At 37.8% G+C, this 25,540-nt stretch overlaps 1 protein-coding gene across 3 annotated transcripts in view; it reads left to right on the forward strand.

The window, feature by feature from the left end:
• The window catches only part of BRIP1 (BRCA1 interacting helicase 1), a 177,186-nt gene that overhangs the window by 96,492 nt on the left and 55,154 nt on the right, over positions 1 to 25,540 (forward strand). For all 3 annotated transcript variants that reach the window (XM_064271319.1, XM_064271317.1, XM_064271318.1), the window contains 2 exons: positions 8,928 to 9,087; positions 10,321 to 10,442. In XM_064271319.1, the coding sequence (XP_064127389.1) occupies positions 8,928 to 9,087; positions 10,321 to 10,442 (282 nt within the window). The remainder of the gene's footprint in view (positions 1 to 8,927; positions 9,088 to 10,320; positions 10,443 to 25,540) is intronic.

A 25,540-nucleotide genomic window follows, 5' to 3' on the forward strand; every position in this document is an offset into this window, starting at 1 on the left:
TCTGGCAAGGTGGAAATAATTAAGATGTATAAATGTGCAATTTGAATGTCACCTGCAATGAGAATGGAAAAGCTGCAGGCCTAAATATTTTGTTATCTAAAACTGAAAATTTGGTACAGGCCATTTTCATGGAAATAATCAGTATGTTTTTGCTATAGAACTATACTCTGAATTTACATGTAGCTCCTGTATGATCTTAAAGGGAAGGCTTTTAAGGTACTTAAAAAAATCTCCACTGAAGAAATTAAACTAAAATGTTGTCTTATAATCACCAAATTCCCTCTTTTTCACAGTGTTCCTTTTAACTCCTTACCTGAACTAAAACCTGGGTATACCCAGAGGACATGCTACCTCCTTGTCAGCCCTTGTAAATTGTGGCTGTTTTTTGTCTCATGACCTGTAGTACCTTAGGTTTCATATCCTGTTTGCTCTCCATTGTTATTTCTAAACCTTTACCTCTACATTTTCTTCTTTGAAAAAAAAGAAAAAGAAACAAGCAAAATAACTGACCAACAAAAAAGTCTTATCTCTGAGCTCATGCCTTTTAATCGTATCCTTTCCCCTCACCTTTATTGTCACCTTACAAAACACCTGACTACTCTCTTTTTATTAAAACTTTGGCACCTGATTTTATAGATTATTTTTCATCCTCTTTCATTATTTTGGACCTTTCTTCTTCATTCATGTATTAAATTCATTCGACAAATATTTATTGAGCACTTTCTGTGTGCCTGGTAATATTCTGGGCACTTGACAATTAGCAGTGAGCAAAACAGATGAAAATAATTTTCCTTGTAGAGATTATATTTCAGCAATAAGAAGCAGAAAGATACATAATACGTAAAAAAGGTATATAATTGGTTAGATGGTGGTAACTGCTATGCAGAAAAATAAAACAAAGAAGGAGGAAAAGTGAATTCTGGGAAAACAGGGAGAGATAGCTTAGAATTTTAACTGGATAGTTTGACCTAAAGGAGGCGAGGAAGCAAATCATTCTGATTTCTGGGGGAAGAATGTTCTCTGATTTGTTTAAGCAACAAGGAGGCTAATGGGGCTGAAGCAGAATGGGGGTGGACTAGGGGAAGTAGTTAGAGATGAGGTCAGAAAAGTAGCTCGGATAAAATGCCAACAGTAAGGATGTTGATTTTATTCTAAGTGTAGGAAGCCGTTGAAGGCCTTAGACTTAATTTGAAAAGAATTATGCAGACTGCTTCATGGAAGATGGACTATAGGGAGCATAGGAAGAAGCAAGGTGACTCTTTAGGAGTCTGTTGTAATAATCTAGTGAGAGATGGTGGTAGCTTGGGTCATTGAGGTAGCAATGAAGATAGGGAGAAATGTCTGAGTCTAGATAGATCTTGAAAATGGTGCTGGCAAGATTTGCTCATGCATTGGATGTGCAATGTGATAGGAAAGGATAAAGTTTTCTTGCTGGACTGTTTTTGTTTTTTTTTTAAATTTGTATTATCCCATTATTCTCATTTATATGCATTCTTTTAGTTACCTCTGTGTTTTTGATTTCCCAATTTATTGTTCAATTCTAAACTCTTCTGTAAGTACCATGCCAGTATGTTCAACTGCTAGATCAACATTTGAATTTGGTTGTCTCCAAGGCAACAAACTTGTAATCTTTCTTCCCAGTCTTGGTCTTTTTCCAGTGGTGCTTATATAAATAAATGGTACCACAGTCTATGTTTGGATTAATTTGATACCTGCCTAGGGGGCATCTTTGAATCTTTTTCTCCCTTTCCTGTCATATCCAGTCTACCACTGTATCTTGTTAATTTAAAATCTTAAATATTCTAAAAATCTACTTGTCTTTCTCCAATATAACTTTCAGAAAGGTAAAATCATGACTCAAAGGAACTATAAAGCAAACACCTGTAAAAATTTTAATCAACTTATTGAATGTTGAGGGAACCAATTCACAGAGCATTTAAGGTGCTAGGTATTTGTTATAGGCAATTCCAAAGGACTATGTATAAGGTTACTGGCCTGGCTACACAACTGGTTAGTGTATTATAGACCAATAAGTCATGCTCTTTGGGGTTGTCTTTTTCTCCTGGACAGAAATTATTTGCATTTCTACTGGACAAAAATATACAGGTTAACATACAGTTTTACTAAGTCTGGAACCTTAATCAACAGTAAACAGTAAATTGAAAAAGTGCATTTCCCTAGATAATCCTCGTGTGGGCCTTTGCCTGCATATGAAATCGAAAGTTTGTGCCACGTATCTTTTTGCCTTATTGTTAAATTTTGCGTAATTTTTCTTAACACTTTCTAATTCAAGCCACCTCTACCCTGTATTACTGAATTAGTAGCCTGATAGTACCCAAACTCCTCCTAATTTGTCCATATTATCACCAGAGAAATTTTGCTTAATCTTTATGTTTTTTAATTGTGAAATATAAATGTATTTGTATAAGTATATAAAACTAATATGTACGTTTTCTCTTTTTAATTGAATATGTACATTTTAAACGATAATAAAATAGCATCTGTGTATCCACCACCCGGAAACCCTGGTGGCATAGTGTTTAAGTGCTACGGCTGCTAACCAAAGGGTCGGCAGTTTGAATCCGCCAGACGCTCCATGGAAACTCTATGGGGCAGTTCTACTCTGTCCTATAGGGTCGCTATGAGTCAGAATTGACTCGACGGCACTGGGCTTGGTTTTTTTTGGATCTACCACCCAGCTTAAGAAATAGGATTTTACCGTTATATTAGAAGCCTCCATATCCCTCTCTCCGTTCACATGCCACATCCCTAGAGATATTAGTTTTGCTCGTTTTAAAAAATAGTTTTATTTATATGTATATATGGTTTCTTACGGAAACCCTGGTGGCGTAGTGGTTAAGAACTACGGCTGCTAACCGAAAGGTCGGCGGTTTGAATCCACCAGGCACTCTTTGGAAACCGTATGGGGCGGTTCTGCTCTGTCCTATAGGGTTGCTATGAGTTGGAATCAACTCCACAGCAATGGGTTATGCATTCTTAAGCACTGCATTAGTTTTGAACTTTATATAAGTGGAATCATTATGTTATTTATCTATAATTTCCTTTGTTGAATTCAGCATCGATAGGGTTTGTGATTTGTCATTCTTGATACGTGTGATGCTAGTTTAGTCATTTTCACTATTATGTGGTATTAATTTTTATGAATATATCACAGTGTAATTATTCAGTCTGCTGTTAACCGGGGACTTTCAGTTGCTTCTAGTGTTTGGCTATTAAAAAGAGTGCTGTTGTTCATATCTCCTTTTGTAAATGTACTTATTTGTAGGGTATAACTCAGAGTGGATTTCCTGGATCATAAGGAATGCATATGTTCATCTTTACTAGGTGTCTTCATTCCCTAGGGCTGCCCCAGCAAAATAGCACAAAGTGGTTGGCTTTAAAGAGCAGCAGTTTATTTTCTCACAATTCCAGAGTCTGAAATTCCAAATTCAGGGCATTGGCAGGCATTGTTCACTCTCTGTTGGCTGTAGGGGATGATCCTTCTTTGTTGGTAGCCCCGAGTGTTTCTTGGCATTCCTTAGCTTGTAGATGAATTCTCACATGGTATCTTCCTCCTGTGTGACTGTGTTTCTGTGTCCGTTCTCATCTTCTGTAAGACAGAACAGATTAGCATTAGGACCCACCTCATTCCAGTCTGACCTCCTTTACCTTAAATGATAACCAAAGAATAACCCTATTTCCAAACAGGGTCACATTCACAGGTGCAGGGGCTAAAATCGGATGGTTATGGGGAGGAAAGAGGTTGAATAGGTGAAGCACAGGGGATTTTTTAAGGCAGTGATAATGTAGCAGTGGAAACAGGACACTGTAAACATTTGTCAAAACCCACAGAACCTACAGCATGAAGTGTGAACCTTAATGTATATAAATTAAAAAACAACAACTACATTTTTAGGAGATCGTTGACCCCAGTATGAAGTGCAGACTGTATATTATAAATGTATGGTATAACCTCACTGAATAGGGGGTGGGAGGAGGGAGGTGCTGGCCTAAGTAACTCTGGAAATAGATAGGCACTGTAAGACTAGAGACAAAAGGAACTGTACATAAGCACTTGACTGTAGCTAATAAAGTTATTTCCATTGGGAGGAAAAGTTAACAGTTCTGAAACCATAGTACATATATGCTGAAATTAAACATTCAAATAATTGGATGACAGATAATAGGAGTCAGATTTTTTACTGTTGGAGTAGGAAGTTACAGACAAGTGAAGGGAGAGAGCTTGAATGATCCTTATGATACTAGATGAAAGCTGGAGACATCAGTATGAACTCACATTTAGCTTACTATACAAATATATAGAAGTAATTATAAAAAAAATATATATATATATATATTCAGGTTAGTATACTGCAGTGTAATGGATATCTTTGTGTGGCATTTCTCGCCATGGCCTTTGTAACTCCCACCCAGGTGATTGTGTGGGACTCTGTGATGGGGGTAATTGTCACCTACCAAAAGAATTGGTCAGTTTTGACATCCTTCTCAGTTTGAAATGAGCCACCTCAAAGGCAGGACAGAGAAGTTCCCACCACCAAGGAAGAACAGCCAGGAGCAAGCACATCCTTTGGACCCGGCGTCCCTGTGCCGAGAAGCTCCTGGACATAGGACACAGAGAGAGAGAGAACTCAAGAAGCAGCAGCAGAGCCCCGGTAGCAGAGACCCGCAGGAGACAACACAGTGGGCTTCCCGGCCCACAGAGTGAGAAAGCTGAGTGCTTTTGGATAGAGACTGTGGGCTAGGAAGAGGCCTGTGAGGAAGAGGCTGTCCTGATGGAAGAACTGTATCTTTGAGTGTTTTTGACCCTGAGTTGTAACCTGTTACTTCCCTAATAAACCCCATAATTGTGAATATAATCTGTGAGTTTTGTGTGGCCATTGCAATGAAATATCGAACCCAGCAGAGAAGTAGAGAGTGCCGTGGGAGGGCGTCAGAGTTGATAAAAATGGCAGAGAGAGAATATGTCTGACCTTCGCTTCATAGCAATCAGCCTTGGGCTATTAATCTTGTTCCTCCTTTTCCCTTGTGAAGTTAGAGGAGGTCAGATCCACCCCCCATGCTTGTTTACATATACACAGATATTTCCTAGCTCTCTCTACTCAGAGGGCCTGGAAGCAAGGACACTGGGGTAGCAATGAGCATATCCAGTGCTCTAATCTTGATTTAGAATACCATTCTCCAATAGATGGAAGCAGGGATGCTTGGAGAAATGGCCGATTCTAAAACTGGGGCAGGAAATATGCAAGATGAACCTGGAGAATCTTGGAGTGTTATAAAGAGGTGTTTAACAAAATGATGGGGATGTATCAAAAGGACACATGAGCCAACTGAAAGAGCTCCTAATGGCCAAAGCTGGAGCAATATGAGCAACAAAATAAATAATATATTGGGTTATAATCCAAAGTATAAAATAAATATCCATGAGTGTATAATGTTATAAAGAGGATATTTCTACATATGCATTTGTGTGTGCTGCAAATTTATCATGTATGTTATAGAGCACAGAGAGGGCACAGTTACGAAAACTTCCTAGCCATAACCAAACACTTGGAAGGACAGAGTCACTGGGCTTGATGGTTTAGGATCATAATCTTGGGGGACATCTGGGTCAATTGGCATAACATAGTCCGTAAAGACAGTATTCTACATCGTACTTTGGTGAGTAGTACCTGGGATCTTAAAAGCTTGTGGGTGGTCATGTAAGATACAACTATTAGTCTCTTACCATCCAAAGCAAAGAAGAGTAAAGGAAATTAAAGTCTCAAGGAAACAGTCCAAAGGACTAATGGGCCATATGAACCGCAGCCTCCACTAGCCTGAGACCGGAAGAACTAGATGGTGCCTGGCTTCCAGTACCAAATGCCGTGATTGGGATCACAGTAGAAGGTGCCAGACAGAGTATGAGAAAAATGTACAGCAAAATTCAAATTCATGAAAAAGACCAGACTTTACTGGTCTGATAGAGACTGGTGGAACCCCCAAGACTATGGCCCTTAGACACTCTTCAAACCTGAAACTGAACCCACTCCTGGAAATCACCTTTCAGCCAAACAATAGACAGTCCTATAAAGTGAGCATTAACAGTTGTGAAGAATATGCTTCTCAGAACAATCACCCACACCAGATCAAAAGGGCAACATTTGCCCAAAAACTAAGTTCAAAAGGCAGGAAGGGGCAGGAAAGATGGGTGAATGGAAATGGGGAAATCAGGGAGGAAGTGAGTAGAATGCTGACACATCAAGGGGCTTGCAACTAATGTCATGAAACAAAATGTGTATAAATTGTTGAATGGGAAACTACTCTGTAAACTTTCACCCAAACCAAAAAAAAGAAAGATATGATTGAATAGATAAATAAATGGGGGAAGATGGGCAAATCTGGTCCAGAGAATTCCAAATAATTTATGTAGATAGACTCTCCCCTCAAGGAAGTGGAGCATACCTTCCCACCCTGTAAGAAGAGTCTGATATACTTGGTGACTTCCTTCTAAAGAGTACATTATGGAAAGGGGGAAAAAGAGTAACTTCACAGTGGAGAAACCTTATAAATGCTACCTCAGTTAGTTGATTAAGGTAATTTCATCACTGATAAGTCATGTTACAGTGTGATGAGAATGGCATTTCACTTCTGTGGTCTTCCTCCCCAAGGCCTGTAGCCCCTGTCTAACCATGAGAAAAAAGCACCAAACCCAAATTGAAGGACATTCTACAAAAATACCTGATTAGTACTCCTCAAAACTGTTGAGGTCATCAAAAACAAGGAAAGTCTAAGAAACTTTTGCAATCAAGAGACTAAAGAAGACAAGATGAATAAATGTCATGTGGTATCCTGGATGGGATCCTGAAACAGAAAAAAGACATTAAGTAAAAACTAAGGAAATCTGAATAAACTGGACGTTAGCTGATGTATCAGTGTTGGTTCACTAGTTGTGACAAATGTACCATAGTAATGTTTACAGTACCACTTGCCATCGAGCTGATTTTGACTCAAGGAACTCTTATGAGTGTCAGAGTAAAACTGTACTCCATAGGATTTTCAGTGGCTGATTTATTGGCAGTTATCTCCAGGCCTTTTTTGTAAGATACCTCTGGGTGGATTCAAACCTCCAACCTTTCAGTTAGCAGCTGAGCACATAACTGTTTACCCACTTAGGGACTTCCCTGTTAACAGTAGGGGAACTAATATGTAATGAGTAATTGAATGAATGCACAAGCCATTTGATTCCTCAGTTGATTCAGGTTTGCCTAACTGAGGCAAACATATGGCTGACATCTTTTTCTGTATCTTCAGTTTCAGGATTTCTGTGCACAGCTCTGAATACTGTCTTATGTTGAAGATTTTTTTGCACTTTCTGTGCATTGGTGAGATACTTTGATTTAGTAACAGTACATATTCAAAAAGCAAATCTTAATAGCCATCCGAGGAGACCTGGTGCCTCAACGGTTAAGCATTCAACTGCTAACCGAAAGGTTTGCAGTTAGAATGCTCTCGGTGGCTCCACAGGACAAAAATGTAATGATCTGCTTCCATAAACAATACAACCTAGAAAACCCTGTGGGGCAGCTCTGCTTTGTCACATTGGGTCACTGTGAGTTGAAATTGACTTGATGGCACCTAATAACAGCAACAACAGTAGACAACTAATGAAGCATTCAAATAGAAAAGACTTTTAGATCAATGATATCAGAACCCATTGCCTTCAAGTTGATTCTGACTCATAGCAACCCAATGTGACAGAGCAGAGCTGCCCCATAGGGTTTCCAAAGAGTGGCTGGTGGATTCAAACAGCCGACCTTTTGGTGAGCAGCTGAACGCTTAACCACTGTGCCACCAGGCCTCCTACAGATCAATGACAGCCCTACATTTTTACCTAATAGCATGGTGTTACTGTGAATTTTTATTTTTATTGATCAGGGAACCCTGATCAAAAGTAGCAATGAGCTATTTTACTGACTACTGCTAGAAAATTGGTTTTATGAACTTATTAAAAAGTTTATTCTAAAAGTAAATAAGGTTAAAATTCTGAAGCAATAAACCATCTTATAAAAAGTGATTAGTTTTTGTTCTCTAGGGAATTTTTTGGAGCTTCTTGGTACTTGGGTACATTGATTTTTTTAATAACTTGTCCATATTTCATAGAACTTTGACAAGTAGGTAAAACAGTTCAACTTAAATCATAATAATCTCTAGAGCTTTCATCTTTTTGTTTATTTCAGGTGTTTATTATTAACTTCTATTTTCTTTGCATTTATTGTGTTTTATTTTTTAGTTTCTTGAAAAGAATGCTCAATTCATTTATTTTCAAAATTTTAAAATGTTTTTCAGAGTATATTTCTAAAAGAATACTGCCTTTGTTGCATCCCACACATTTTGAATTGTGGGGTGCTTTCTGTATCACTCAGATCTAATGAATTAATGAATTCTACTGTGTTTTCCTCTCTAAACCATATTTTTTTAAGAGTATGACTTTTAGTGTTGGGCTTATATGTTTGCTTTTTTTTTTTTTTTTTTTAAACCAACTTTACATTATTGACTTTTATTCTAAAGCCACATTGTTATTAGACTATGTGGTCAATATGATCGAGTTTCTTTGAAATTTGTTGGCAGTCCCTTTATAATTCTAGTACCTTTTTTTTTTTTTTTTTAATGTTTCATTTGTGCCTATATATTTTCTACTTCTTGGCTGCCTGAGGCTTTTTATCTATTTATACAGGCTATTAATGATGATCAAATTTTCAAACAATGAGCTTAGCTATCTATGCCATCAGTAAAATGATCTTAAATAATCTTCATTTAAGGATTCTTTAGTTAAGAATGTAAAGAAACTTCACCTTCGTTTAAAGAGACTACCCAGACAAGTTTGTTCAGTTGGACAGCAATATTCATTTTTTCTTTCTCGTTTTTAGTTATTAGAAAAATTAAAAGAACGTTGGCATTCCACTGGTCTGTGGCGTAACCTGGAGTTGGTGAAGACAGTCATTGTAGAACCACAGGGAGGAGACAAAACTGAGTTTGATGAGTTACTGCAGGTATACTATGATGCAGTCAAATACAGAGGAGAGAAAGGTAATTGGAAATAATTTCATAGCCAATGAAAAAATATTTTTTATCATACTATAAGAAGAGATTGGTGTTGTTAGAATTCTACTCATGTTATCTTGCACTTAAGAGAAAAATTATATTTTATAATCCTTCGTGAAAAGAATTCACTCATTTTTTTTTTTTTTTTTTTTGAGTGAATTCTTTTCACCAAGGATTATAAAATACAAGACGGCACTGGGGTGGGTTTGGTGAAAAGAAAATAAGTAAAGAAATTATTTTATTTAGAGTTGTTCTCTTATGAATAGTTTCACTTGGGTATGCCAGTTCAGCTTAAGAAACAGCAAGCATTCAGATATTACCCCCCAGTCTTCCTTACATCACTTGAAACATTTTGTGGAGGAGTCGAGATGCATAAATATCTTCCTTACTAGCAAAATGAACCCTATGTTTTGATACAAATAATATACCTTGTGCTTATATTCTTATATAAAGTAAGCTTGAGTTTTTAAAACATAACAAGAATCAATTTCAAAGTTAGAGAAATTACTATTAGCTGATAGTAATAATAATAATAATTTATGAACGATGCAACATCATAAAAGCCCACTGCCATCAAGTTGATTCCGACTCATAGTGACCCTATAGGACAGAGTAGAACTACTCCATAGGGTTTCCAAGGCTGTTATCTTCACCGACGCAGACTGCTGCATCTTTTCCCTTGGAGCAGCTGGTGGGTTCAGCCAGCCTTTTGGTTAGCAGCCGAGGGCTTAACTGCCGCACCACCAGGGCTTCTTAGAGCATAATTGTTATCTTCTATGATAAGATTATGTGTGTGTATTTTAACAAGCGTGTGCATGTTTTAAATACAATATATTGATTCAGTATGTATATAGTACAAATTAAAGCTATTCTGAGAACTTTCCTTTTTAATGGTGAAAGTAATCATTGTAATTTCAGTTTTTATAAGATAATATTATTGCTTATAATTGCTCAGTTCATATGCAAGTTGCTACTGGGATGTGGCTTTACTTTCTGCTAGGAGATTCGCAGTTTGTAAATTTATTTCTACGATATTCCATCTAAATGTAATTTTGTTTCAGGTGTTTATTTAAAGACATTGAACTTTTGAAACTTTTATCTCAATAGTGTTTGGTTTTCATTTTTTGAATTTGGTACTGTGATTAGTTAATCATCATTTTCAAATTGTGGATAATTTTGAGTGTGCTTTTTAAAAGGCTTTTTTTTCTGTTGTTTAAGATGGAGCGCTCCTGGTAGCTGTTTGTCGTGGGAAAGTGAGTGAGGGTCTGGATTTCTCAGATGACAATGCCCGTGCTGTCATAACAGTAGGAATTCCTTTTCCAAATGTGAAAGATCTACAGGTAGGCCATCAAAACCTTAATAAATAAAACTTATAACAACACAGAAGTCATTGATTTTGTGTGAACTTAATTATACATTTTCTTGTATCCTCAGACGTTTTATTTTAAATCTGGTGAATCCGAATGAGTGAGAAAGGTTTAGTAGATATAGGTTTATTTTATTTTTTGCTTATATTGTCTTTAACTGAACAAGAGTGATTCTGAAATTGTGATCCATAGGTCAGGAGCATGTCTGGGAACTTGATAGAAATGCAGATTTTCAGGCCTACTACATCAGACACTCTGGAGGTAGAGCCTAACAGTTTGTGTTTTATCAAGTTTTCAGTCACAGACTTACAGGGATCCTGCCCCCCTCCCCTGCCCCCCAGGAATTCTAGGGCTCCTTTCTACCTAACTCCCTATCTCTCCAGCACCCTTCCCTGCAGATTTCAGCAGCTCCAATCTCTTCCACCTCAGCTCAGCAGGGTCACTGTGCTCTGCCTGTATTCTAATTCTCTGCACTGTTGTCAGAAAATTATTCCCAGGAAGAGAACTTGGAATTACGGGGTTTACCTAATGAATTTCCCTTATCTCCGGTATTACAGTTCTTTGCTGCCTGGTATTTACTCCCTGAAAGCAGTTGCTTTATCTGTTTTGTTATTATTTATAATGGGAGGGATATTCATAAAACAGTTACCCCATCTTGGCCAGAAATGGGAGTTTGCCTCGTTATCACTGATTGTTTGCTAACCATTATATTTGGAAAACCTTATGGAGGTAATCTGAGGCCTCAGATGGTATTATTTTCTACCAGGCAGGATTTTCTTTTATTTTGTACAGGCATTTGAAGGTGCTAGTAATCTGAGACAAAGGCTTGAGGTTTTCTGGCCACTGAGTTGACTCCATCGAGTACAATCTATATCCGTCCTCCCAGGATTCAATCTGTTAGGGTCTCATACCAGAACAAGAGTTCTTCCATGAAACAGTATCTTCTTTAATTGTCAATATTTTACTAGGCACTGTGAGTTATATGATTTTTACTTTTATTTCCTAAGCCATAGCAGTCCATTGGTAGCATTAGTATTAACAGTAATAAACAGTATTTCTCCGGTTAGCCCCTACCTCTTCCCATAACTATGGAGCTCTTCAAATTTTCTAAAAGTCTTCAGGGGGTGTCTCATCTGGCTTTCTCTAGATACCAGAGCCTGCATTGAGGGCACTGATGGCCATGCCCAGAGCTGAATCTCTTATTTTAAAAAGGCTAATGTTGCCTCTGACTGCTACTACTGCTGGAGTAGTTGACATCCACTCAAGAAGACTATTGTGTCCACCATCATCAGCATGAGTGCTGTATTCCACTGAAGCTGTGTGTTGCCGATGGCTATTGGCACTGGTGCTATCTTATCCTTTTATGATTCACTCATTATTGCACTAATGATGCCTTGTTAATTTTCCTCTCTTTGTACCACGCTCAGTTGCATTGTTTCCAAGGTCTTACATATAATTTTCCCCCCTAGAATTAGCTCTTTCAATTTTTGTTTGTATCTCTTTCTTTCATGGACCTACTCATGAGTATTTGAAAGCTGAAAAAGAAGATAAACTTTATGGTTATACTAAATATTATACTCACAGAGTAACAAGGCCTGAAAGGATTCAGATCAAACTCATAATGGTGATTGCATCTGAGAAGAGAAGGGAATGATATTGGGAGTAGTTATCAAAAGGGAATTTAACTTTTTCCATAATTTTTAAAAATTCTGTTGTGTTTTAGGTGAAAGTTTACAATGCAAATTAGTTGCTCATTCAAAAATTTATACACATTGTTTTCTGACATTGGTTGTCAGCACTGTGTCAGCACTCTCCACCTTTCCCTTTGCACCTCGGGTTCCCTGTGTCCATTTGTCCAGTTTTCCTGTCTCTTCTTGCCTTCAGGCAGATGTTACATTTGGTCTCCTATACTTGATTGAACTAAGAAACACGTTCCTCACGTGTGTTGTTTGTTTTAGTAGGCTGTCAAATCTTTGGCTGAAAGGTAAAATTTGGGAGTGGCTTCAGTTCTGAGATAACAGGGTTCCTGGGGACCATAGTCTTGTTAGTTCCTTCAGTCTCTGTCAGAACAGTAAGTCTGGTCTTTTTTTGTGAATTTGAATTTTGTTCTACATTTTTCTCCCTCTCTGTCCAGAACCCCCTATTTTGATCCCTGTAGAGTGGTGGGTGATGGTCACCAGGTACCATTTAGTTCTTCTGGGTTCAGGCTGGTGGAGGCTGTGGTTTATGTGGTCGTTTGGACTGATGCTTTCCTTGTGTCTTTAGTTTTCTTCATTCTTCTTTGCTCTGAACGTGATGGACCAATAGATGTATTTGTAAGCTTTTAAGACCCAGACACTATTCACCAAAATAGGATGAAGAACGTTTTCTTTATGAACTATGTTATGCCAGTTGAGCTAGATGTCCCCAAGACTATGGTTCCTAGCCCTCAACCCCCAGGAACTCAGTCCTTCAAGGAGTTTGGATGTGTCTAGGAAACTTCTCTGGCTTTGCCGTGGTCAAGTTGTACTGACTTCCATGTGTGTTGTCTTCCCGTCACTAAAGTTAACACTTGTCTATTATCTAGTTAGTGATTCCGCCCCCCACCTCTCCCATCCCTCATAACCATTAAAATTGTTTTTTTCTGTGTGTAAACCTTTTCTTGTGTTTTCTATAACAGTGGTCTCATACAATATTTGTTCTTTTGTAATTGACTGTTTCACTTAGCGTAATGCCCTCCAGATTCAGCCATGTAGTGAGGTTTTTTGAGGATTCATCATTGTTCTTTATCACTGCATAGTATTCCATAGTACAACCACAATGCTCCTTAGAAGCAAGGATGGCGAGACCATGTCTTACATACTTTGGACATATTGTCAGGAGAGATCAATCCCTGGAGAAGGCCATCATGCTTGGTAAAGTACAGGGTAAACGAAAAAGAGAAAAACCTGCAACAAGATGGATTGACACAGTGGCTGCAACAATGGGCTCAAGCATAACAACGATTGTGGGCATGGAGCAAAACCGGGCAGTGCTTCCTTCTGTTGTACGTAGGGTTGCTATGAATTGGAACCAACTCGATGGCACCTAACAACAACAGTATTCCATTGTGTGTATATACCGTAATTTGATTATCTATTCATCTGTTGATGGGGACTTAGATTGTTTCCATCGTTTTGCTATTATGAATAATGCTGCAGTGAACATGGGTGTGTGTATGTCTATTCATGTGACGGCTCTTATTTCTCTAGGATCTATTCCTAGGAATGGGATTGCTGAATTGGGTGGCATTTCTATTTCTAGATTTTTAAGAAGGTGCCATGTTGTTTTTCATAGTGGTGGTACCATTTTACATTCCCACCAGCAGTGTATAAGAGTTCTAGTCTCCCCGCAACCTCCCCAACATTTGTTACTTTCTTTTTTTTTTTTTTTATTAGTGCCAGTAATGTCAGGGTGAGATGGCAACTCATCATGGTTTTTTTGTTTGTTTGCTTTGTTTTTTTATTTATTGTGCTTCAAGTGAAAGTTTACAGATTGGGTCAATCTCTCATGCAAAAACTTCTACACATCTTGCTATGTACTCCTAGCTGCTTTCCTCCTAATGAGACAGCACATTCCTCCTCTCCACCCTATATTCCCCACATCCATTCAGCCAGCTCCTGTCCCCCTCTGCCTTCTCATCTTGCCTCCAGACAAGAGCCGCCCACATAGTCTCATGTGTCTACCGGAGCCAAGAAGCTCACTACTCATCAGTATCATTTTCTGTCTTATAGTCCAGTCCAATCCCTGTCTGGAGAGTTGGCTTTGGAAATGGTTCCAGTCTTGGGCTAACCATAACCTCCAGGGACCCTCTAGTCTCAGTCAGACCATTAAGTCTAGTCTTTTTACCGATCGTGGTTTTAATTTGCATTTCTCTCTGGTGGCACAGTGGTTAAGAGCTTGGCTGCTAACCAGAAGTTTGGCAGTTTAAACCCACCAGCTGCTCCTTGGAAACCCTACGGGGGCAGTTCTACTCTGTCCTGTAGGGTCACTATGAGTTGGGATCTACTCGATTGCGATGGGTATGGGTAATGGCTAGTGATTGTGAGCGCTTTGTCATGTATCTGTTAGCAGCCTGAATGTCTTCTTTGGTGAAGTGTCTGTTCATATCCTTTACCCCTTTTTTAACTGGATTATTTGTCTTTTTGTTTTGAAGTGTTAAAATATTCTGTAGATTTTAGAGATTAGACCCTTGTTAAATATGTCATAGCCAAAAATTTTTTCCCAATCTATAGGTTCTCTTTTTGTTTTGGTGAAGTCTTTTGATGAACTTAAGTGTTTAATTTTTAGGAGCTTCTAGTTATCTAGTTTCTCTTCTGGTATTTGTGCATTGTTGGTTATGGTTTGTGTTCTCTTTATGCCATGTGTTAGGGCCCCTAGTGTTGTTCCTTTTTTTCTTCCGTGCTGTTTATTGTTTTAGATTTCATGTTTAGATTTTTTATTCATTTGTGTATGGTATGAAGTATGGGTCCTATTTTATTTTTTTATAGAGGGACATCCAGTTTTGTCAGCACCATTTGTTAAAAAGACTGTCTTTTCCCCCATTTAATGGCCATTAATATTATCAGGCCTACGTTATTACACTAATGCTGCTTTGTTAAAGTAGAGAGAATCCCTTTCCAATCTTTTTCTTCCACACTCAGTTGTGTTGTTTCCAATGTCTTATATGAAATTTTTTCCCCTAAACTTAGTTCTTTCCATTTTTGCTTGTATCCTCTTTCTTTCATGAACCTACTCATGAATGTTTGAAAGCCGGAAAAGAAGATAAACTTTAAAAAAAAAATAGTAAATATTTGAATACTGGTTGTACTAAATAGTAAATATTTGAATACTAAATAGTATTTCAATACTAAATAAATTCACATCAAAGTCAAAATAGTGATTGCATCTGAGAAGAGAAGAAAGTGATAGTGGGAGTTATGAAAAGGGAATTTAATTTTTTTTCCATAATTTTTTTTTTTTTAATATTTTTAAAGCTTCCAAGAAAATATGGTGAAAGTACAGGTGTTTATTATGTTACTCTTTATACTTTATTTTGTTTTTAAATCATTAAAATTTTTTTTTTCCATGTTACTTGAGAGAAAAAAAGTCACATTTCCCTTGTGTTTTCTCCAAGCCCACCCACCTGCAGTGATTCTGGGCGTTGTTTTTGTACCAAGCTTGAATTCTTTGTGCCGTCTTTCCTCAGGATAAGTTTTTCCCAGACAGCATCTCAGTCTGGGAAAGACACCTGGTGGTCTGCTCTGACATTCCTCAGTCATGGTCCTGCTTGTCATAGTACTGCTTGTCTGAATCCCAATGGTTCAGGTTACATAAAACAGTAAACTAACAGAAATGTCAATGAGCTCTAGATGGAGAAAGGAGGGTAGTTATAAAGGAGTTTCCTGGTGGCTCCAGGAAGAGGGAGAAGTAATCTATGTCTGTCCTCCCAGAAGCACAAACTTGGTTACCAAAAAAAGCTGACTCTTATCAACTGATAAAATAGCTGGAACCAGACCTTTCCCACTGCTGATAAGGAAAAAGGCCTATGATGTTCTACAGTGAGGACTAGTAACTAGTCTCTCATTTGTATTTTCATTTGCTTTTTTTAAGACGCATACTACACTGCCTTCATTACATTATATTTTAATGATAATAAATGTTTTATTATCTGTTAGATTGTGTTCCTTGAAGACAGGGACAATTTCTTTAACATCTCTGTATCTCTATAGTTAAAATATTTCTTTGGAACATAGCGAATGCTCAATAAATGTTGGTTGAATTAAAGATTAAATGAGGGTTTAATGTAAGTTATTAAAATTATATATGGTTTTGTTGTTTGTTTAACCTGACATTGTTATTTAAAACAACTCCTCCATTCCTAGCAACTTTAATTGAGGCATATGATGATCCAGCCTCTATCCATAGTTAAGGATGTTGTTGTTGTTGCTGAATCAGCTCTGACTTAGGGGGACCCCATGTGTGCAGAGTAGAACTGCACCATGGGGTTTTCAAGGCTGTGACCTTTCAGAAGCAGATCGCCAGGCATGTCTTTGGAGCACTCCTGGGTGGATTCACACTGCCAGCCTTTTGGCTAATAGTCAGGCACTTAACTATTTGTGCCACCCAGGGACTCTTATAATTAGAGGTATGAAAATATTTAATCAGACTAAAACAGTGGCTAATGTATACTGAAAATTCAAAAATGATAATGGTCATAATGATTATTAGATGATAATGAATAAGGTGGTAGTAAACATTAATATGACTTATAATGAGGTAATAGTTTCCACAGGTCATGAATCCGGGCATGGCTTAGCTGTGTCTTCTGCACAGGGTTCCACAAAGTTGCAATCAAGGTATTGGCCATGTTGCGCTTTCATCCAGAGATGGGGTTCTCTCATTCAGGTTGTTGGCAGAATTTCGTTCCTCATGGTTGTAGGACTGAGGTCAACTGTTTTCTTGCTGATTCAGCCAGGGGCCACTCTTGGCTGCTAGCGGCTACTCACAGTTCCTTGTCTTGAAACCCTCTCATGGGCCATTAAGAAACATAGCAGCTTACTTCTTCGGGGGCAGCAGGGTAACTCTCACCCCCGTCTGCTAAAGCACAGTCTGATATAACTTAACATAACCACAACAGTAACTATCCCATTACCGTGCCACATAATGTAACCTTATCAAGGGAGCAGCAATCCCTTCATCCTTGCCGTATTCTTGATTGTCTAGATGCAAGTCACGGGTTCTACTGTGCAAAAAACAGGGAATTATACAAGGCAGGACTTTCTGAGTGTTGCCTTACAGTTAGTCTGCCGTACTCTTCTCTACAATGAGATAATGAGCCAAATGATCTTCATTAAATGGCTCTTCCAAAACTAAAACTATACTTTGAATAACTTGGCCTTAAAGTTGTACTTTTTAGGTTTTTTTTTTTATATAGTAATACTTAATCTACTAAGCAAGAAAAAGTAGAAGCTGTTTACAAATGGAAACTTTAAATATTCAATTTCTTCATCTTTTCATATTATTTCACTTGAATTCATATTTTAAAAGGTTAAGATTGGTGTCTGAGTTAGAAAAGTGATTTGAGTGGAGAAAAAAGGGCAATGACATTAACTTTATTATATACTAATTTTTTTTCTTAAATTTGAGAAACAGATTATGGAAGTAAAAATTAAAATACATTCTAAAATACTAAGTTCAGACTCTTCTAGTATCCATGGCAGAATTTGGCTTTTAGAGAAAGAGGAAAATGTATTTTAGAGCCAAAAATATGACTTCTTTGGCTGTGACCAGGATTTCCTCTTCCCACCTTGGGGACTAGAAAGTAGAGGTAGGAAAATTTCATTTTAGAGCCAAGTGTGACTTGTTTAGTTCAAGTCATAATTTATTGCACATACCTCAGGGACCTGAAAATAAAGAAACCCACTATGAAATGTTGATAATGGCCCACTCTGAAGGGCCAGCATTAAGCTAACTTTCCCAATGAAGATTTTTTTTCACTTTTCCCAGATGCTTCTGATCATTCTACAAGGACATATTTAATCATATAATAGTTACAAAGAAAACTTTCTGTGCACTAAACCAAGGTATTTGAGGGGCATTAGAGTGAACCAAGGCCTTTATGTGACTAGAGGCTGGTAGAAAAGTATAACTCAAAAATTGTTTTCTTTTCATACAATGAAGTTATAATGGTAACAAGGCTGATCTTCTAATGAATATCTAAGGTAAATCCTTGGCCAGTTATTATGATGTCTAAGTACAGAAGCCTTTGCTTTTATATTCAACCGCATCTCAAACTGGTTGCATGGGCATAGTTTGTAATACATGAGGCATAAGATTTTCTGTTTAAAAATTGCCTTTTATCTATATTCCTTAGCATAGTTGAGTAGTATACAACGTAATTCCCTTCATGGGTAATGTGCCATGACTCCTTTGGGGAAAAATTTATTAAACCAAAGTATATGGCTAAAAATTTTTAAACTTTAAAAATACTGATGTGGTATGTTAGATTTTTGTAATCGATTTGATAAATTTTATGGTAACATTCAATATAATAAGCATTATATCTGTTTTTATAATAATTAAAATAATTTATGAAGATAATAATTACATTTTATATTTATATATTATTTCCTTTAGTAGAAACAGTGAGATGAATTACCAAAATAGATTTTATTTGGAAACTTTAAAATTCAGATAGTGATCTGATAAGCTATGTTAGTATTGGTGTAATGGCATTTAATAACCATTGTGAATTCCATTTTTTGTTAATTAAGAAAATTTCTCTTAGCTCTGAATGTATAGTCATTTGAATATATTAATTTTTTTAAATTATACTCATGATTGAAAAATACAGGTGTCTATTTTAGTTTTGTTACATTAGTTATCGACTTCTAGTTTATTTTATCAACTTTATTACAAACACACACTTACAAACACACTTATATATATCTATAGGCTTCCATTGTTGGCATTTTATAGCCCCAAAGGTTAACAGTACTAAAAAAATAGAGTACATTAAACCAGTGCTTCTAGGTGTCAAAATATTGTCAGATGGTAGCACTAGAATTCTTTTTTTTTTTAAATAATTTTTATTGTGCTTTAAGTGAAAGTTTACAAATCAAGTCAGTGTCTCACATAAAAACTTACATACACCTTACTACATACTCCCAATTACTCTCCCCCTAATGAGACAGCCTGCTCTCTCCCTCCACTCTCTCTTTTTGTGTCCATTTTCCCCAGCTTCTAACCCCCTCTACCCTCTCATCTCCCCTCCAGGCAGGAGATGCCAACATAGTCTCAAGTGTCCACTTGATCCAAGAAGCTCACTCCTCACCAGCATCCCTCTCCAACCCATCGTCCAGTCCAATCCATGTCTGAAGAGCTGGCTTCGGGAATGGTTCCTGTCCTGGGCCAACAGAAGGTCTGGGGGCTATGACCACCGGGGTCCTTCTAGTCTCAGTCAGACCATTAAGTCTGGTCTTATGAGAACTTGGGGTCTGCATCCCACTGCTCTCCTGCTTCCTCAGGGGTTCTTTGTTGTGTTCCCTGTCAGGGCAGTCATCGGTTGTAGCTGGGCACCATCTAGTTCTTCTGGTCTCAGGATGATGTAGTCTCTGGTTCATGGGGCCCTTTCTATTCTTGGGCTCGTAATTACCTCGTATCCTTGTTGTTCTTCATTCTCCTTTGATCCAGGTGGGTTGAGACCAATTGATGCATCTTAGATGGCTGCTTGCTAGCGTTTAAGGCCCCAGACGCCGTTCTTCAAAGTGGGATGCAGAATGTTTTCTTAATAGACTTTATTATGCCAATTGACTTAGATGTCTCCTGAAAGTCCCCAGACCCCTGCCCCCGCTACACTGGCCTTCAAAGCATTCAGTTTATTCAGGAAACTTCTTTGCTTTTGGTTTAGTCCAATTGTGCTGACCTCCGCTGTATTGTGTGTTGTCTTTCCCTTCACCTAAAGTAGTTCTTATCTACCAACTAATAGTACTAGAATTCTTAATTCCAACAGACTTCTTTTTAAGGAGAATGTTGTTCCTTCAGTTATTCTTGTTGTTTTGACAATTATATGAATATCCGTGAACAGAAAAATGAGAGCAAGAATGCAAAGAACTATAGTATGTTCAGACAAACTTGATTTCAAAAACAAAACTTTCTTGATATTGAAATTTTATTGTGGTAAAATAAATATAATGAAAAATTTGCCATTTCAACCATTTCCAAGTGTGACAATTACCTTCACAGTGTTGTGCAGCTGTCACCACTGTCCATTTCCAAATATTTTTTTATTACCCCAAATAGAAACTCAGTACTCCTTAAGCAATAACTCCCGTTCCTCCCTCCCCCAGCCCTCATTAATCACTAATAAACTTTTGTCTATGCATTTGCCTACTCTAAATATTTCACATAGGTGTGATCAACATTTCTCCTTTTTTTAAAAACATTCATCCTTTTGTGTGTATGGTGTATTTCACTTAACGTGCTTTCCAGGTCCATCCATGTCATAGCATGCATCAGATCTTTATTTCTCTTTATGGCTGAATAATTTTCCATTGTACAGATGTAGCACATTTTGTTTATCCATTCATATTTTGATGAATACGTGGGCTGTTTTCAACTTTCGGCTATTGTAATAATGCTGAAATGAACATTGGTGTAAACGTACCTGTTTGAGTCCCTGCCTTCAGTTTTTTTAGAGTTTATACCTAGGAGTAAAATTGCAGGGTCGTATTGTAATCGTATGTTTAACTTTTTGAGGAATCACCAGTTTTCCACAGTGACTGCACCATTTTATGTTCCCACCAGCAATACTCAATTGTTCCAGTTTCTGCACATCCTTACCAACACTTGTTAATTTCCTTTTTTTCTAATAATAGCCATCCTAGTGGGAGTGAAGTGACATCTCGTTGTGGTTTTGATTTGTATTTCCCTAATGACAAATGAAAGGAGCTCTAGTGGCACAGTGGTTAAGCGCTTAGCTGCTAACTGAAAGATTGGCAGTTTGAACCACCAGCCACTCCATGGGAGAAAGATGTGGCAGTCTGCTTCTGTAATGATTTGCAGCCTTGGAAACCCTGTGGGGCAGTTCTGCCCTGTCTTACAGGCTTGCTGTGAGTCGGGATTGGCTTGACGACAGTGAGTTTTGGTTTTGGGAATGACAAATGACGTCGAGCATCTCTTTATATACTTACTAGCCGTTTTTACGTCTTTGAAGAAATGTCTATTCAAATCCTTTGCTCATTTATAATTGGGCTATTTGTCTTTTTATTGTTGAGTTGTGGGAGTTCTTCATATATTCTGGGTATTAAATCCTTATTATATGATTCCCAAAATTTTTTCCCATTCTTTAGGTTTTTGCTTCACTGTTGATAAAGTCCTTTGATGTACAAAGTTTTTTATTTTGGCAAAGTTCAATTTATATATTTTGTCTTTTGTTCCTTATTCTTTTGGTGTCATATCTAAGAATCCTTTATCAAAAGCAAGGCCCTGAAGATTTACCCGTATGTTTTCTTTTAAGAGTTTTATGGTTTTAGTTTTTATATTTAGGTCTTTGATCCATATTGAGTCAATTTTCCTATATGGTGTGACGTATGGGTCCAACTTCATTCTTCTCTACATGGAGATCCATTTATGCCAACACCGTTAGTTGAAGAGACTGTTCTTTTCCCTATTGAAAGGGCTTGGCACCTTAACACTTTTGCGTAGATTCATATATTCCTTTTGAATTATTTTAAAATTATAATTATGTTAATGATCTTGAGTATTTCCTCATTTGTTTATTCATTCCTTTAACAGACTTTTACTAAGAGCCTTGTTGTTGTTGTTGTTAGGTGCCGTCAAGTTGGCTCCGACTCATAGCAACCCTGTGTACTATAGAATGAAACACTGCCAGGTCCTGCGCCATGTGCACAATCGTTGTTATGCTTGACCCTATTGTTTTAGCCACTGTGTCAGTCCATCTCATTGAGAATCTTTTCCTTTTCAGTGACTCTGTACTTTACAAAGCATGAGGTCCTTCTCCAGGTACTGATCCTTCCTGATAACATGTCCAAAGTATGTAAGATGTAGTCTTGCCATCCTTACTTCTAAGAAGCATTCTGGTTGTACTTCTTCCAAGACAGATACGTTCTTTCTTTTGGCAGTCCATGGTATATTCAGTATTCTTCGCCAACACCACGATTGGAAGGTGTAAGTTCTTCAGTCGTCCTTAGTCATTGTCCAGCTTTCGCATGCATATGATGCAATTGAAAATACCACAGCTTGAGTCAGGCACACCTTAGTCTTCAAGGTGATGTCTTTGCTTTTCAACACTTGTTGAGGTCTTTTGCAGCAGATTAGCCCAACGCTATGCACCTTTTGATTTCTTGACTGCTGCTTCTATGGGTGTTGATTGTGGATCCAAGTAAAATGAAATTCTTGATAACTTCAGTATTTTCTCCATTTATCATAATATTATTTATTGGTCACATTGTGAGAATTTTTGTTTTCTTTATGTTAAGGTGTAATCCATACTGAAGCCTATGGTCTTTGATCTTCATCAGTGCTTCAAGTCCTCTTCACTTTCAGCAAGCAAGGTTGTGTCATCTGCATAACACAGGTTGTTATGAGCCTTCCTCCAATCCCGATGCCCCATTCTTCTTCATACAGTCCAGCTTCTTGGATCATTTGCTCAGCATACAGATTGAATAGGTATGATGAAAGGATTCAACCCTGACGCACACCTTTCCTGACTTTAAACCACGCAATATCCCTTTGTTCTCTTCCAACGACTGCCTTTTGATCTATATACAGGTTTCTAATGAGCATAATTAAGTGTTCTGGAATTCCCTTTCTTCGCAATGTTATCCATAATTTGTTCTGATCGACACAGTCAAATGTCTTTGCACAGTCAGTAAAACACAGGTAAACATCCTTCTGGTATTCTCTGCTTTCAGCTGGGATCCATCTGACATCAGCAATGATATCCCTGGTTCCATGTCCTCTTCTGAATCTGGCCTGAATTCCTGGCAGTTCCTCGTTGATGTACAGCTGCAGCCAGTTTTGAATGGTCTTTAGCAAAATTTTACTTGCGTGTGGTTTAATGATATTGTTCGATAATTTCCACATTCGGTTGGATCACTGTTCTTGGGAACGGGTATAAATATGGATCTCTTCCAGTTGGTCGGTCAGGTAGCTGTCTTCCAAATTTCTTGGCATAGACTAATGCCTGCATCCAGAGCTCCATCTGTTTGTTGAAACATCTCAATTGATAATCCCTCAATTCCTGGAGCCTTGTTTTTCGCCAGTGCCTTCAGTGCAGCTTGGACTTCTTCCTTCAGTACCTTTGGTTCCCGGTCGTACGCTAGCTCTTGAAATGGTCTAACGTCGACCAATTCTTCTTGGCATAATGACTCTTTGTTTTCCTTCCATCTTCTTTTGATGTTTCCTGTGTTTTTTAATATTTTCCCCTTCGAATCCTTCACTATTCCAACTCAGAGCTTGAATTTTTTCTTTAGTTCTTTCAGCTTGAAAAATGCCGAGCTTACTCTTCCCTTTTGGTTTTCTATCTCCAGCTTTTTGCACATGTCGTTATAATACTTTACTTTGTTTTCTTGAGGCGCCCTTTGAAATCTTCTGTTCAATTCTTTTACTTAATCATTTCTTCCTTTTGCTTTAGCTACTCAGCTTTTCAAGAGCAAGTTTCAGAGTCTCTTCTGACATCCATTTTGGCCTTTTCTTTCTTTCCTGTCTTTTTAATGACCTCTTGCTTTCTTCATGTATGATGTCTTTGATGTCATTCCACAGCTCCTCTGGTCTTCGGTAATTAGTGTTCAACGCGTGAAATCTATTCTTGATATGGTCTCTTAAATTCAGGTGGGAGATACTCAAGGTCATACTTGGGTTCCATGAACTTGTTCTAATTTTCTTCAGTTTCACCTTGAACTTGTATGTGATCAATTCATGGTCTTCCTGCAGTCAGCCCCTGGCCTTATTCTGACTGATGATATTGAGCTTTTCTGTAGTCTCTTTCCACAGATGTAGTCAATTTGATTCCTGTGTATTCCATCCGGCGAGGTCCACGTGTATGGTTGCCGTTTATGTTGTTGAAAAAAGGTATTTGTAATGAAGAAGTTGTTGGTCTTGCAAAATTCTATCATGATTTCTGGCATCGTTTCTATCACCAAGGTCATATTTTCTAACTACCGCTCCTTCTTCGCTCCCAACTTTCGTATTCCAATCACCGGTAATTATCAATGCATCCTGATTGCATGTTTGATCAATTTCAGACTGCAGAAGCTAGTAAAATCTTCAATTTCTTCATCTTTTGCCTTAGTGGTTGGTGCGTAAATTTGAATAATATTCGTAATTACTGGTCTTCCTTGTAGGCATATGGATATTCTTCTGTCACTAACAGCATTGTACTTCAGGATAGATCTTGAAATGTTCTTTAAGGATGAATGTAACGCCATTCCTCTTCAAGTTGTCATTCCCGGCATAGTAGACTATATCATTGCCTGGTTCAAAATGGCCAATACCAGTCCATTTCAGCTCACTAATGCCTAGGATGTCAATGTTTATGCATTCTATTTCATTTTTGATGATTTCCAATTTTTCTAGATTCATAGTTCATACATTCCATGTTCCAATTTTTAATGGATATTTGCAACTGTTTCTTTTCATTTTGAGTTGTGCCGTATCAGCAAACAAAGGTCCCGAGAGCTCGACTCCATCCAGGTCATTAAGGTCAACTCTACTTTGAGGAGGCAGCTCTTCCCCAGTCGTCTTTTGAGTGCCTTCTAACCTGGGGGGCTCATCTTCCGGCTCTATATCAGACAATGTTCTGCTCCTATTCATAAGGTTTTCACTGGCTAATTCTTTTCAGAAGTAGACTGCTGTGTCCTTCTTCCTAGTCTGTCTTAGTCTGGAAACTCAGCTGAAACCTGTCCGCCATGGGTAACCCTGCTGGTATATGAATACCGGTGGTATAGCTTCCAGCATCACAGCAACACGCAAACCCCCACAGTATGACAAACTGACAGACACGTGGGGGTACTAAGAGTGTATTTTGTACTAAATGTAATAGATGCAAAAATGAACAAGATGCTATCTGTACACCTGTGTTGTCTGTAATTTAGTGAAGGACATGAATGTATAACAGGCTGATTTAGTGAGTGAGGATCTGGGTGCTCAGATGTATAAGAAAAGTGAAGTTGAACAACACCTTTCACCCTCCATCATGATATCCATATACTTTCACTACTTTGCCTAAATGGGGTGGAAGATCTAGAGAGATGAGAATTGAATCTTGTTTACATTGAGATTCAAACATACAAACTTTTGATAAAATGGAATGGCACTATCAAAGGCCAGATTACATGACTATTCAGATTATAAGAAGACTATTCAGATTATAAGAAGACTATTCAGAATAATCAACCAAATATTTTTAGGGTAGAGTTCCAGCTACAATGATAGACTCTGAGGACACAATGATGTACTCCACAAACTGCCCCTTGTCTTTTGAAGCTTACAGTCTAGCAAGGAATATTGACATTAAGAAACAATTGTAGTTCTAATGAAAATTATAAGGG

Source organism: Loxodonta africana, chromosome 18, assembly GCF_030014295.1.
Source record: "Loxodonta africana isolate mLoxAfr1 chromosome 18, mLoxAfr1.hap2, whole genome shotgun sequence".
Classification (NCBI taxonomy): Eukaryota; Metazoa; Chordata; class Mammalia; order Proboscidea; family Elephantidae; genus Loxodonta; species Loxodonta africana.